Below are 13659 nucleotides of genomic sequence, written 5' to 3' on the forward strand. Positions count from 1 at the left end.
CAGTTTCACTAATCTTCCATTTATAAACATTTGTTCAATTGGATGTTATTAAAAAAAATGTTCCTGTGTGAAGATAATTTCTCATAAATGTAGTCATTCTGTCCCTTAGAAACGAGATAGCTTCCTCGGTTACGACCACGTCACACTCTGGCAGCGGTGGCCAGACATGCGCTATTGAGTCCTGTCTGACCTGAATTCAGCAATCATTACCACAGGACGGCTGGGGACATACAGTAAATCCCAGATATTTAATATATAAAAACCTTTTGTTTCTTTGTGCAATCCCTCCAGCAGAGGTGGCCATATCCGAGGAAGCCATCTCGTTTCTAAGGGACAACATGGCAACATTTATGAGAAATTATCTTCACACAGGAACATTTTTTTTAATAACATCTAATTGAAGAAATGTTTATATATGGAAGATTTATGAAACGGAATGTGAATGCCCAGATGAGAATACCCCTTTAACTTTAACATTTCTGTAGATCTTCTGTGAAGTGGATTTCAAGCGTCAGTCTTTATCTCAAGCCAACACAGACCTGGTCTATGCAGCAGAAAAACTTGAAGTCATCCAAAGAAAACTTGAGGTATGAGAGCCAAAATTATGTTTCTGTCTTTGGCGTAAATGATAGAATTTTATGAACTATTGACATTATGGGGGTTCATGTAAAAAGGAAATAGATAAGTTCGTTTTTTTGGTAAATTAATTTTCCATCACCCGTCCCCAGGATGAATGATTGCAGAATTTTACAAGATTCTTCAGAAGTGAAACAAAAAGGATTTCCATTCCATGTCTGAAAAATGGCAGATCCGTACCAAATCTATGAACCAACAAATAGAATTGTTCATGTTTAGTGAGGAAACTTTGGGCACAAGTGAGAGAACTTCAGTGGCATCTAGGTTGAAGGTTTGCTTTCAACCTGATGAAAAAAAAGTGCACCTCTATGGTTTTAAGTTTCAGGACTAGGGATGAGTGGACTCCTTCCATTCACCCCCAATGGTAACACCTGTGAACGGTGCAGCATTGCAGTTCAGGTGTTGTTTCAGGACATAGTAGGGGAGATGCATTAAAGGGGTTGTCCAAGACCGGGAAAAATGATGATATGTGGCCGGGAGGGGGCTGCTTATAAAAAGTAAACATTTACTTACCTCCTTGGTCCATCCCGACAACCCACGCTGCCATCTCTCCAGTCCGTGCCCCTGTTTTTTTAACAGTGGCACGGAAGCTGCGTTGAGTTCAGCTTCTAGCCAGTCGAGGTGGCCATCCAAGCCCATCCGTCCCTATGCCCAGTGCTGTATCATGCGCTGAGATATGGGGACCACGGCCGGCCAGATGCTGAACATAGCGCAGCTTCCATGCCCCTGTAAACAAACAGGGGCACAGACAGGAGAGACGGCAGTGTGGGGCGCTGGGAGGGACCACAGTGGTAAGTAAATGTTTATTTTTTAAGGAGCCCACTCCCAGCCAAATATAATTTTTCAAGGTCTCAGACAACCCCTTTAATGTGTCAGTCTGTAAACAAGATATCTGCTACTTCAAATTAATCCCTGTGTCTGATGGTGGATGATTACTCTGGTGCAGTATAAAACTGGTGAGTCCTACTGTGGCACATACTGTTTTTCTGGCACACATGCTATTTTGTGCAGGGCCACACACCCTTTTACTGATGACATGCCCCTTTTTGGGACAAGTCAGAAAAAAATGCCTAACATTGGTCTAAAACCCTCCAATAAATGTGGCGCATGGCATTTCAGGTGCAGAGTTCTCCAATTTTCTGATGTAGACAGATTGATATATCTCCCCCATTATCGTTAGAAGGACTTCAAATTAGGTACATACAACCTCAGAAGAACAACACACACCATCTTCAGAGTGTCGGAATACTATTAAACTTACATTAACACAAGAGATTTCTCCGTGTTTATCTTAGCCGTTTTTAGAAAATCTATTGAAAAGCACAAGACCATTTAAAACAATATTTTGCCCTTTGGTTTTAGAATGTATTAACATTCAAGAAATCTTATTATATATTATTTTTAAGCTTTCAACTACTAAATAGAATTTTTTTAAAAATGCCAAAAATAGAACCTGTCACACGTTTACCCTGTAATAGCTCCGAAATGTGGAAACATTAGCAGATTTCCCAATTTACCACTTTTTTAAAACATGAAGTACAAAATAAGTTTTGAAAGGAAGCTGATGATGAAGAAGAAATGCAGCGGGCATTTAATAACTAGAACAACGGCAAGATAATTAACGGGCACGCATAAAGATTCATGCTTTATACCAAAATTTTAATTTTGCACATAAATGTGCCTGATGTAGGCAGCATTTAATCACCTAGCTGACAGGAGTAACTACTTTCATTTAACCTTGACTGAAGATCATGAATTCTAACAGGTTTAATTGGGTACATCATTTAACAGAATGAACAGAGCAAATTTTTCTCAATTCATAGCGTCTGATTGACATGCACCAGCAATGCTACGTCGCACAATTAACGTTGTTCTGTATTCCAGATATGGACAGCAATTGCCACAGTGATGTGACATTGTTTGATCATCGTGGCTAAAAAAAGCGAGTCGTCTTACCCCTTGTTTAGAGAAGGGCACAGCTTAAAATTAAGGGGAGAAAAAAACCGAGAGACGTTTGTGCTTAGTTCCTTAATTGTTTATTCTAATTTAGATACATTGATATGCAGGAAGTAGAAGGGTCAAATTGTAGGAACAAAAGCAGACATCGAAAGTTAGTCTCTTCTTTTTCCATAGCTGCTCTAAATGCAAGATTCTTCTATAGAGAAACAGCATTTGTGGTTGAACTTATTGCGGAATTGAAATATGATCTATTGCCGCAGCCAACATAGCAACAACGTAGACCTCAGCGTTCTACAGTTGTTATCACACATATCATTGAGGGCTCAAAATTTTCATTATCTTTTTAAAACACACACACATAACAGCATCAAATTATTATGAGGTCAATTAACCTATTAGAATAGTTTTCAAATGCGGATGAAAATAGAAAAAGTCTGAGAAAAACTGTAGAACATATGTACTATGAAAAGCTTAAATACATAAACAAACCTTTATTTCTATAGCGCCAACAGATTCTGCAGCGCTATAAAGATCATGGGGGACATGTACAAATAAAATAAGACATTACAGAGTCATAACAAGGTCAGATGAAACAATAGGAATTAGGGTCTTGCTTGCGAGAGCTTGTGATTGGAGTTGTTCAGCAGGACAAAAGTGTTAACTTCTGAACCACCTTATTTTCTACCCTATGTTGGACCGTGGTTTCTTGGATTCACCAAATAAAAGGTTTTGGGAGGGACACACTCCATCAAATCTAAGGAAATTTACTTTAGTAGTCTCCAAATTGGAAAGATTTCTCCAGGCCCATAGATTTTTAGAGCCTGGACTCACTGAGGTTCTCTGAAGAGCTCTTCCAGTTCTCTATCTACTGTACCAGTATGAGACTCCATCTTTTCAATTCCCAACTTCTCAAAGTGATGGCATACAGCTAGCTATTAATATATGATTGAAAACCCCCCAAGCCAACTTGCACATGATTTGTACAGTTTTCAGACCCCAAACAACTGTCCCGATTGTCAACAACGTGAGAGTGCACCTCATGGGCTGATGACAATTAAAAAAAGACTGCTCAAAACTTGGGGGAAGAATAGGACTTGTTCTGTTCTTTTGCGTCTCGTGTAGTTGACATATGTGTGCGCAAGCTCATTCAAGTTAATGGGGATGTGTGCTAGCATGAAAACATTGCTAGCACATGTTCCTATTTCACGTTTGTAAGTGCGGATTTCAGCTGATTTCATGCTGCGTCCTCTTCATCCTGCATCCTATTTACTTATACAATGCGGTCCACACACACACACAATTAAAGAGTACCTGTCAGGAGGATTTGTGCCACAAGCCACCCCTCCCACAGGTTTTTATGGACCGGTGTTTTAGTATCCAAAATCGCCCTTTAGCAAGCCCCTCCTTTATACTTACTTGGAGATGGGTCCGATGATGAGAGGCATCGGATCCATCTCTTGTGCTCCTCGTGCCTGCACAGTACTTCAATGAAGCCACATCTGCACACCCTGGCCTTATTGTGCAAGCACTGTAACTACAGTGCATGCCCAGTGAAGCCAGGGGGCAGTACGCCGGCTTCACTACGCGACTGTGCAGGCATGTGTGCACCAGACCGAGGTGAGTTTCATAATCTAATGGGGGCAATTGGCTAAGGGGCAATTTGAGACACTAAACCACCGGACCTGGGGGTGGTTTAGTGTCCCAAATAGCCCTAACATGTTCCCTTTAACACTTGCACAAGTGCCTGACTATTTATTGTCCATAATGAATTACTTACACTTTCATGCAAGCTAAATGGAAGACCATAGATGCTTATTTCCCAATTTGGCTGACTAACATGGGTTGATAAAAACAACTAAAATTGTGCGCAAATAATGTAACCCTAAGGTGGTAACTGAAAGTGTCCCAGAAGCGGCCTCAATGTTACTTATCCGGTCCCTTCATGTGTAGCCAATATTTCCTTGATAGTCTTATGACGCATTTTTATGTGCATTAATAAAGATTTTCTTTTGATTATTTTACAAAGTTTTTTGAAATTGAGACTATTTTTGTTTTCCTTTATCATTTAAAGGAGCTAGACACCAACCTGGCCGCCTTAACAGCTGCCTTCGAAAGAGCCACTGCAGAGAAAATCCGCTGTCAAGAGGAAGTGAATAGAACTAACAAGACCATTGAGCTGGCCAACAGATTAGTGAAAGGTCTGGAGGTGAGGTCCTACAGGGCAGGCTAATGAAGCAACCTACAGAAAGTACTTCTTTGTTATACACTACTGATCTGGCAATAACAGAGGCACTTAGCCGGGAAACTGATGAGCTGAAAGGAATTATATCATTATCATGCATTTATTTTCATGGGAGAAACATATTTCTGACCTTTCTACATTTTCAGCACTTCTTTGTTGAGCTACAGCGGGAACATGAAGCGACGGACCTACAACCAGAAGCCATAAATTTTGGAATATTAAGTATTATGTATCTGCCATAAATGTGATTAATTAAAATGCAAGGAGCGCTAATAACAATAAAACAACGTTAATGGGGCTTTTAAAGGCTGGTTTGCCTGGGAGATGTTGTCCCTTGGCCGGTTGTGTAACCCTTTACATGTCAAATGGATTTCTGATATCTGCCCTTGACCGTTTTTGCATTGAGGGCACTGTTGATATAATGTAGATTATTTAGGTCAATTTTGCTACTTTTTACAAAAGATAGCTCTATATGGAAGGAAGCAGCAGATATTTCAGGGATTAGTCCTAATGCACTTGGTTAATCCAGCAATGTCAATTTAAAGATTAATATGGTAAATTTACCATACTAATAGGATGTTATTGAATTTCAATTCTAAGAGCACATAAATGGGAAGGCAAAAGTAGACAAATCCATTTAGCTCAATTTTATTTGTTGCTTAAAGGAAATCTACCATTTTTTTCATGCATTATGAACCAAACATACCATGAGAATGCTGTAGCTACACTGATGCAGAAATATATCTTGTTTAATCCCCGAAATGAGTGGTTTTGCTGAAATAACAATTATAAAATTCTGATAATGCGGCTCTCTCGCTCCTGCGGCTTCCCTGGCCCTTCTCCTCATACCCTAATTATTCAGAGAACGCTATATTCACTGAGTTGTCGTACAAACTGACCTATACACAGTGTCCCACACTCTTTTGCCTGTGTTGTCCCACACAGGCAAAAGTAATCAATCACTACACCCAACCCCCAGCTGCTGTCAGTGAGTCATCCAGCCCAGGTTGATGAGTCCTGTGTGGACAGTTCAGGAAGCTCCGTGTAATGTCTTTATGTGGGCAGCCTGCATTTAACCCAGCTTTCCCAAGGTCCTGAATTCTTTTTTGAGCAAAACCACTCAGATCAGGGAGTTAACAAGTTATGTTTCTGCAACAGTGTAGCTACAACATTCTCAAGGTATGTTTGGTTCACAATCGATGGAGCAAATACCCAGCTGAGTTATAGTAAAGGGCAGTGTTGGTAACTTTATTAACGCAGAAAGTGTCCGTTACAAAGCTTTATACTACAAAATGTATCACTTTAAGTTATTTTATACTTAAGTTTGAGGTTTATAGGAGAATCTGAATAATGGACCTTGATTAAATTGAGATAAAGTAGTGGATTTTAGTGGTGCAGCTAGACACTACTTCAGCTGAAAAGATTTCTTTTACTGTCCTAGCCACACACATATATATATATGTATACCGTGGCCAGGATGTCTGTATGTTGATCCCTTATAAGGCTGGCTTCACATCACTTTTTGCTTCTACGTTGTAAGGATACAGTGGGAGAATTCTCAACATACCCTTACAACGGAGGTCCAATACATATCAGCTCCATCCCCTACCTCCTGAAAGCAGGAGGATGAGTTAACATTATGGACAGTGATATCACTGAGGACCTCCCTGAAACGTACACTCAGTGGAGGCCGGGAGAGGGATGCAATACTTTGCATCCATCTCCACATAGGCTCCAATGGAGCTTACACGTTGCTTAGTATGAGGAAGCAGGATGGAGGGAAAAGACATTTACACAGTATAAGGTTGCATTCACACTGCCGTATGGGGGACTTATATATGGTTGACATATATACATATACATACATATACATATGTGTACGTCATATATATGTCCCCCATGCACCTATGGAAGCTTGTACGGTGTAGCACAAAGACATGTCCTATCTTTTCTCAATATGGTGCCGACGTGTGCCTGCCATGCTACGCCGTGCCACGGCGGGCACATGTCAGTGTGAATGTAACCTAAGATGCATACTCTGCATGTGGATACCACCGCCTGTCAATATACGTTTATGGATAAACTCAGCGTATATGGTTGGAAATTCCATGGCTTATACACTGAGCTGATACTAAAGAACAGATGTGAATGAAGTCTAACATTCTAGACCACACCACAAACCCACAGGCAGGTGTGCCAATTCTTTAGTAGAAGGAAGATAAGTAATCATTTTTTTTTTTTAATGCATTTTTACTGGAGATTGCGTTAACCTAAATATGAATTACAGTTATGAACTGTATTATGAATTTCATGCCTCTTTCAGTTTGTTATGCCCCTTGTTCAGTTATGTGACTCCAGTGTGTACACAACCTCCCTTCTAGAGTGAAATTGTGGCAACTTTTTGCATCTATGTTAAATTTTAAAAAATTTAGCTACCCAACCACACCAAGTGAGCCCAAAATTTCTATTTTTCTACTTTTTGAATACAGAATTCTAGGGTTTGGGCCTTGATGAAAACCCTACTATAATACATGTTAACTGGTCTTGACTTACTATATGGATATAATGAAAACTAAGCTGTGACTGGTATAGTCATATAATATAATAAAATATCATATTGACAGAATAGATACAAAGGGTAATGCTTTCTATTCCGAAAATCTGCTATGCTGGAAGCTCAGACACAGATACATACTGTGAATTCAAAATTTATTCTTTTAATACTGCATTCAGCTTGTATGATTTTATTTAGACTCCATTGAAGGTGACATTTATTGTACCTTTTAAAAGTCTATTATAAAATCTAATCAAAACAACATCTCACTTTCTATATGGCTGAGAGTAACGAATATTGTTAATAATAATAATATGCTAGTAAATAAAGGGATCTCAAATAATTGTATCAATGACATTATTGTTATTATCATTGTTGTTTGGATTATGTTGACATTATGTCATTTGTCCTACATTGATTAATCATTCTTTATTATTAAATGCAGTAAACATGGAGCTAGAATGTTATTGTTAATAAATTATTAGGTTGGATGAATGGAGAATCATCTGTTTATAAAGTTGTCTATACAAATATGTATGCAAAGCATCTAGTGTAAGCTCTGTAAGCCAAATTTAAGGTCACTTTGGTTAAAGTCTACTAGCATCCCATGGGTCCCCATGATCACACTTCCTTCAATCCCATGGGATTCTGGCCTCACACTGCCTTCAATCCCATGGGGTCCCAGGATCATCCCGCCTTCAATCCCATGAAGTCCTTCGATCAATCTGCTTCAATCCCATGAGGTTCTGTGATCACACTGGGGCACATTCACTTACCTGTCCAAGTCATGATCCCCGGTCCGGACTGTCCGACAATGATGCACTGTGCGCGTAGATTGTGCGCCCGATATTCTGCATGTGTCGCTCCCCGCTCAGGTCTGCTGGAGTTCACCATCTTCTTCCCAGTGCATGTAAGTGCATTGTCTTGCGACACAATTTAAATGTTAAATCCTGCGCTCAGTCCGAATCAGTCGGATTGTGCGACGGCCCGCCCCCCCGATTTTTGTCGCATGAAAGCCGGCACCGATGCACCAAAAATCCGATTGCGTGCGACACAAACCCCTTTTAAATGTGCCGCAAATCGGAAATCGTCGGAATAACTGTCTTCAGTCCCATGGGATCCTGGGGTCACACCTTCTCAATCCCATCTCATGGTGCCACAATTGTTACTGAAAATGTGTAATGATCATATTTGCAGGGGGATTGACAGTCTTAGTTTAGGTATATGGGGCCCGATCCAAAGTTCGCACCATGGCCAAATGGAGTTTTGTTACACCACTGATTGTATCCAAAAGTTGCTGCTACCTGAGCTGATTTTCAATAATCATTTACGCAAAGTAAATTACTATGGACTTTGTTATTGGGGCATAGGCATTAAGAGCCTAAAAAATGTACTGTAACTTAATCTATTACAGGGAGTCCCTGACTTAAGGAAACCCAACTTACAGAGGGCCCCTAGTTACAGACGGACCTCTCTGCCCACTGTGACCTCTGGTGAACCCACCTGGATGCATTAATGTAGTCCCAGGCTGCAATGATCAGCTGTAATAATGAAGCTTTATTGATAATCCTTGTTACAATGAAAGCACACAATTTGGAAAATCCAAATGTCACAGGGACGAAAAAAAAAATATCTGGAGTTACAATTATAAAATATACCAGTTCCAACGTACATACAAACCAAAGGAACCTATTTTGTAGGTACCATTTATACTCGAGTATAAGCCTATTTTTTCAGCACAAAAAATGTGCTGAAACCCCAAGCTCGGTTTATACTCGAGTAAAAAAAAATATAGGTTTTACCAGGTTTTTGTGGTGAAATTAGGGGCCTCGGCTTATACTTGGGTCGGCTTATACTCGAGTATATACGGTATATATATCGCCTGTATATATTTCTTACAAGATTCCGTAAAGAAAGAGTCAACAAAACCAGTACATATTGCCAAATTTAATCAAAACTAAATTTTACCAAGACATTGAATAATTTAGAAAGTATCTTACAACTCAACATTTAAGACTAAGCTGCACCGCATCACTCAGAGAAAAGCTGTTTCTGGTGTTCACTGTCAGGTCATAGATCATAGTAATCTGGTAATTGATGTGCCAGGTAGGAAACGTTGTTACCTTCTACTAGTTATTTGTTGGCTCATTGCTCCCTTGTTACGCTATACCGATAAATTTTCTACAGAAAATAATAAACAACATAGAAAGTGACTACTGGTAATTAGTAATGATTATATCCTTCTATATCCAAAGAAAGATATAGCCCCTTACTATAAGAACTTTTCAGTACACATAAGGTATATTGGCCACCCTGAACAGTGTATATACGATAATTCTTTTTTAAAAAATTGCCTGTAATATAATTTCATCTTAACATGTCATTTATTGGACCTGCGTGTCCCATGCCCTGTTGGTATTTTTACTTTCAATAAAGAAGAATAATACAAAAAAATTGCCTGTAATAAGGAACACTAAAAACAATCTTTATTACATTCTGTAATACAAATTTAGGGCTGAAAAACGCAATAGGCCATAGGACACTATACATAGGTGATCACTCGGAACTCAAGGTGACCTCAAGGTCTCCATAAGAAGAACTCTTACTTCCTTACCCTCTAATTCAGCTAAACCAGTTCCCTAAACTGTACTGAAGAGGCACAAGCACGTTGAAACAACGCTGTCTACAGTTGGGAATCGGTTCCTTCTGGAATAGATATACTGGTTTGGCTTTAATCCCTTATCATGTTATTCGGCTTCTTGAAAGTCATGCTTGATGTTAATGCAGCTGCCTTTCAAGGTGTTTTCCTAGTCCCATCCTGAAAAATGTATTTGCATGTTTCCCAGAGACATGTATTGTCTGTGCAGTTGTCGCCACTACAGTTGCCTGGTCTGTGATGGCTACATAAATCCTAGAGCTATTCCTGGTGATATGTGTCCTCCTACTATCAACGGGTGATATATGTAGCCGTCACTGACCAGGCAAGAGCAGTGCCAACAATCCTCTCTCTGAACAAAACCTCTCCAAGCGTCAATACTCTGCATACACACAATCCTATAGGAATTCTCCCATAGAATTGCTTAGTAGCCCATTTATAGTGTCCTATGGGCTATTGCCTGTGGCATAACTTGAAGCTGATGGGCCACAGTACAAAGTCTGTGCCAGGCCCCGACTAGAATGTATGGTTCATAGTACTGTACTAGTCTTTTCATATGGGAAAGTAACACCTTATGAGCCCCCTACGCCTCTTGGGTCCGATTGTGACTGTACCCCCACAAGTTACGACCCTGGATATTGCTTTTTTTCAGCCATAAACGTTTAATACAGAATTTAATAAAAATATTTTTTTTTTTTAGTGTTCCTTATTGTAAGCAGCTTTTTTGACTTGCTTACTTACAACTACCTCCATCCAGGTTACAGAGCAACACGATAACACAGTGAAAACCATGGTATGGGCATAAAGTGTAACAGGGAATCGTAAACTATGGAAAGAAAAATTAGATTAGGATATTAGTGATTTCACTCGACAAACTGATCTGAGTTGATTTAGTACCAAAAATCACCTATTTACAAGTTAGCTGCTATTTTGGTAAAGCACAACTATGGTTATTGTAGCCTTGGACTCCCTTTAAATTCTTATTAACAATGGAATATTTTTTTTTGTAGTCAGAAAACGTCCGCTGGGCTCAGTCTGTTGCTCTGTATCGTAAACAAGAGCAAACGCTATGTGGAGATGTCCTACTCACAGCTGCCTTCATCTCATACGCCGGCTCATTCTCCAAGAAGTATCGACATGAACTTGTAGAGCATTTGTGGATGCCATACTTACGAACTCAGAAAGTGAGTTTTGTGACTTGTTGTGCTCTTTGAAGCTGCGAACAACTTCACCTTTGTCAGGGTTCGGGGTCAGTGGACCCTCTGGACCACCGCGGGAGATGGTACTAGCCGTCACCTGAAACTGGAATCTAAGTGGCACCTGGTCTTCTCCAGGTTCCACAGGAGCGACTAGCCCATGGTGGCAGCCAAGGTCGTGGTACAGAATCAGCGGACAGTCTCGGAGTCAGCACAGGCAGGTAGTCAGGGCTGGCGGCAGAGTAAGAGGTCAGTTCCGGGGTCACAACAGGAGATCAAGGCTAGGCCCTTTAAATCTTCGAGTGCCGCCTAGCTGGGACAGGAGGAGGACGGTGGAGAGGTGAGTGTGGGCTGGGGGGCGCAGCGCCATGGAGAGGGCCAACCTTAATTATCATCTATTGTGTGATGAGAATAATTTTGCCATAATTCAACATGAAGCTTTATTCCTCTAACGAAAACCGGTCCCTGGTCATGTGAGGTCACAGAGGCGCACGGCTTGTTATAACATACACCTCTAATTACTCTGTGATACTAATGAGCCGTGTACCTGTGTGACATCACATGACCAGGGACCGGTTTTCATCCGCTGGAAGTAAACAATGAAGCTTCCTATTGAATGACGTCAAGCAGAGATCTAGGAAACCGTGAGGAATTGATACAGAAAGTATATAGGATAATTGTATATTTAATTTAAGTATAGTAAATCTGCAAATGCTTGCACTTGTATTTTATCACCAACAGTATACCTTGTGCTGGTTCAGAGGGGTACATAAAGTTTACCTACAGTAGGGCTCACATAGTATGACAAATGCCAAAAATCCATCCCAATCGCTGCAGTATTGATGTCAAACAACTGATATGATATTTATGTAGCATGAGATATAACCTGTAGTAGTTTGTAGGAATAGTAAACTCATAGTAAATAGTAAATTCTAAGAAGCCTGGGAGAAAATGCTGTAAAATTAACCCAAAATGACTCAATCTGTACTGTATATAATTTAACCATTTTAAATAATGGTAGTGTTTACTAAATGACATTTTTGAAAGGGTGTGTGTATATTTTGTTGGTAGCCACTGATGGGTTGTCCTCCCTACTTTGTATTTTAGGTTTCTATACCAATGACCGAAGGACTTGATCTTGTGTGTATGCTGGCAGATGATGCAACTATTGCAAAATGGAACAATGAGGGATTGCCCAGTGATAAGATGTCTATTCAGAATGGCACCATTCTGTCAAACTGTGAGCGATGGCCGCTAATGATTGACCCTCAACTTCAAGGAATCAAGTGGATTAAAAGCAGATATGGGTCCAGACTGAAAGTCATTCATCTAGGCCAGAAAGGGTAATTATTTTAATAATAATAATAATAATAATAATAATAATTCCTTTATTTATATATCGCACACAGATTATGCAGAGAGTTTGCCAAACTGGTCCCTGACCCCAATGGGACTTACAGTCTAATCATCCTACCAGTATGTTTTGGAGTGTGGGAGGAAACCAGAGGTCTACAGTTCTACAAATCCATTAACCTTAACGACTTGTCACTTTTCATTTTTGCATTTCAATTTTCCCATGTACAAAACTGTAGGGTTGTTTTCTGTGTAACAAATTGTACTTCTTAGAAAATGTGATGAAATTAAGGAAAAAATGCATTAGCGCCATTTTCTTGTGGGCTCTGTTTTTACACCTGTCCTTTGTTCTTTGGGTCGGTACAATCACAGAGATACCAGAGGTACCGAGCTTTGTAAGATGACATTATTTTGAGGGATGAGCTGATGTTTTCATTGCTACCATTTTAGGAACTGTACAACCTTTTGATAATTTTTTTATTCCATTTTTTTAAATGTTGCAAAATGGCAAAAAAAGTGGCACTTTGGACATTTGGTCAATATTTTATTTTATGGGGTGCACCACCAGGAATAATCGTTTTTTCTTTTGATAGGTTAGGAATTTTGTTACTTGGTGATACCTAACATGTTAATAATTTTATTTATTTTTATATCAGTTCCATGGAAAGGGGATGATTTGAATTTTATTTTTTTATTATTTTTTGTTTCACTTTTTCTTAGGCCCCTTATGGTACTTTAACCTTAGGGGGTCTGATCACCTTTACCATACACAGCAATACTACAGATTTTTCTATGGCAGACTCCAGGTTGTCATGGGAAGAGATCATTTCTTCCCGATAATGCCACTTGGAGCGACAATGTGAACCAAGATGGCAACACCAACATGCCACCCCCCCTCTTATACTCTCTTAACGGCCTTGTGATGTACTACTAATGGATTAATAAATAAAATTATAGTAATGCATTTTAACTTACATATGTTTTGTTATGTCCAAAAGTGACCTTAATCAATAGATATTATATTGTTGAAAAAATCTTGACATGAATTTCTAAAAGTATAAGT

The 13659-nt window shown here is 39.6% G+C and overlaps 1 protein-coding gene across 3 annotated transcripts in view; it reads left to right on the plus strand.

Moving 5' to 3' along the window:
* LOC140075597 (dynein axonemal heavy chain 11-like) overlaps positions 1–13659 on the plus strand; it is a 222770-nt gene that overhangs the window by 133698 nt on the left and 75413 nt on the right. For all 3 annotated transcript variants that reach the window (XM_072121698.1, XM_072121699.1, XM_072121700.1), the window contains 4 exons: positions 486–587; positions 4667–4801; positions 11058–11231; positions 12351–12586. In XM_072121698.1, the coding sequence (XP_071977799.1) occupies positions 486–587; positions 4667–4801; positions 11058–11231; positions 12351–12586 (647 nt within the window). The remainder of the gene's footprint in view (positions 1–485; positions 588–4666; positions 4802–11057; positions 11232–12350; positions 12587–13659) is intronic.

This window comes from Engystomops pustulosus, chromosome 8, assembly GCF_040894005.1.
Source record: "Engystomops pustulosus chromosome 8, aEngPut4.maternal, whole genome shotgun sequence".
Classification (NCBI taxonomy): domain Eukaryota; kingdom Metazoa; phylum Chordata; class Amphibia; order Anura; family Leptodactylidae; genus Engystomops; species Engystomops pustulosus.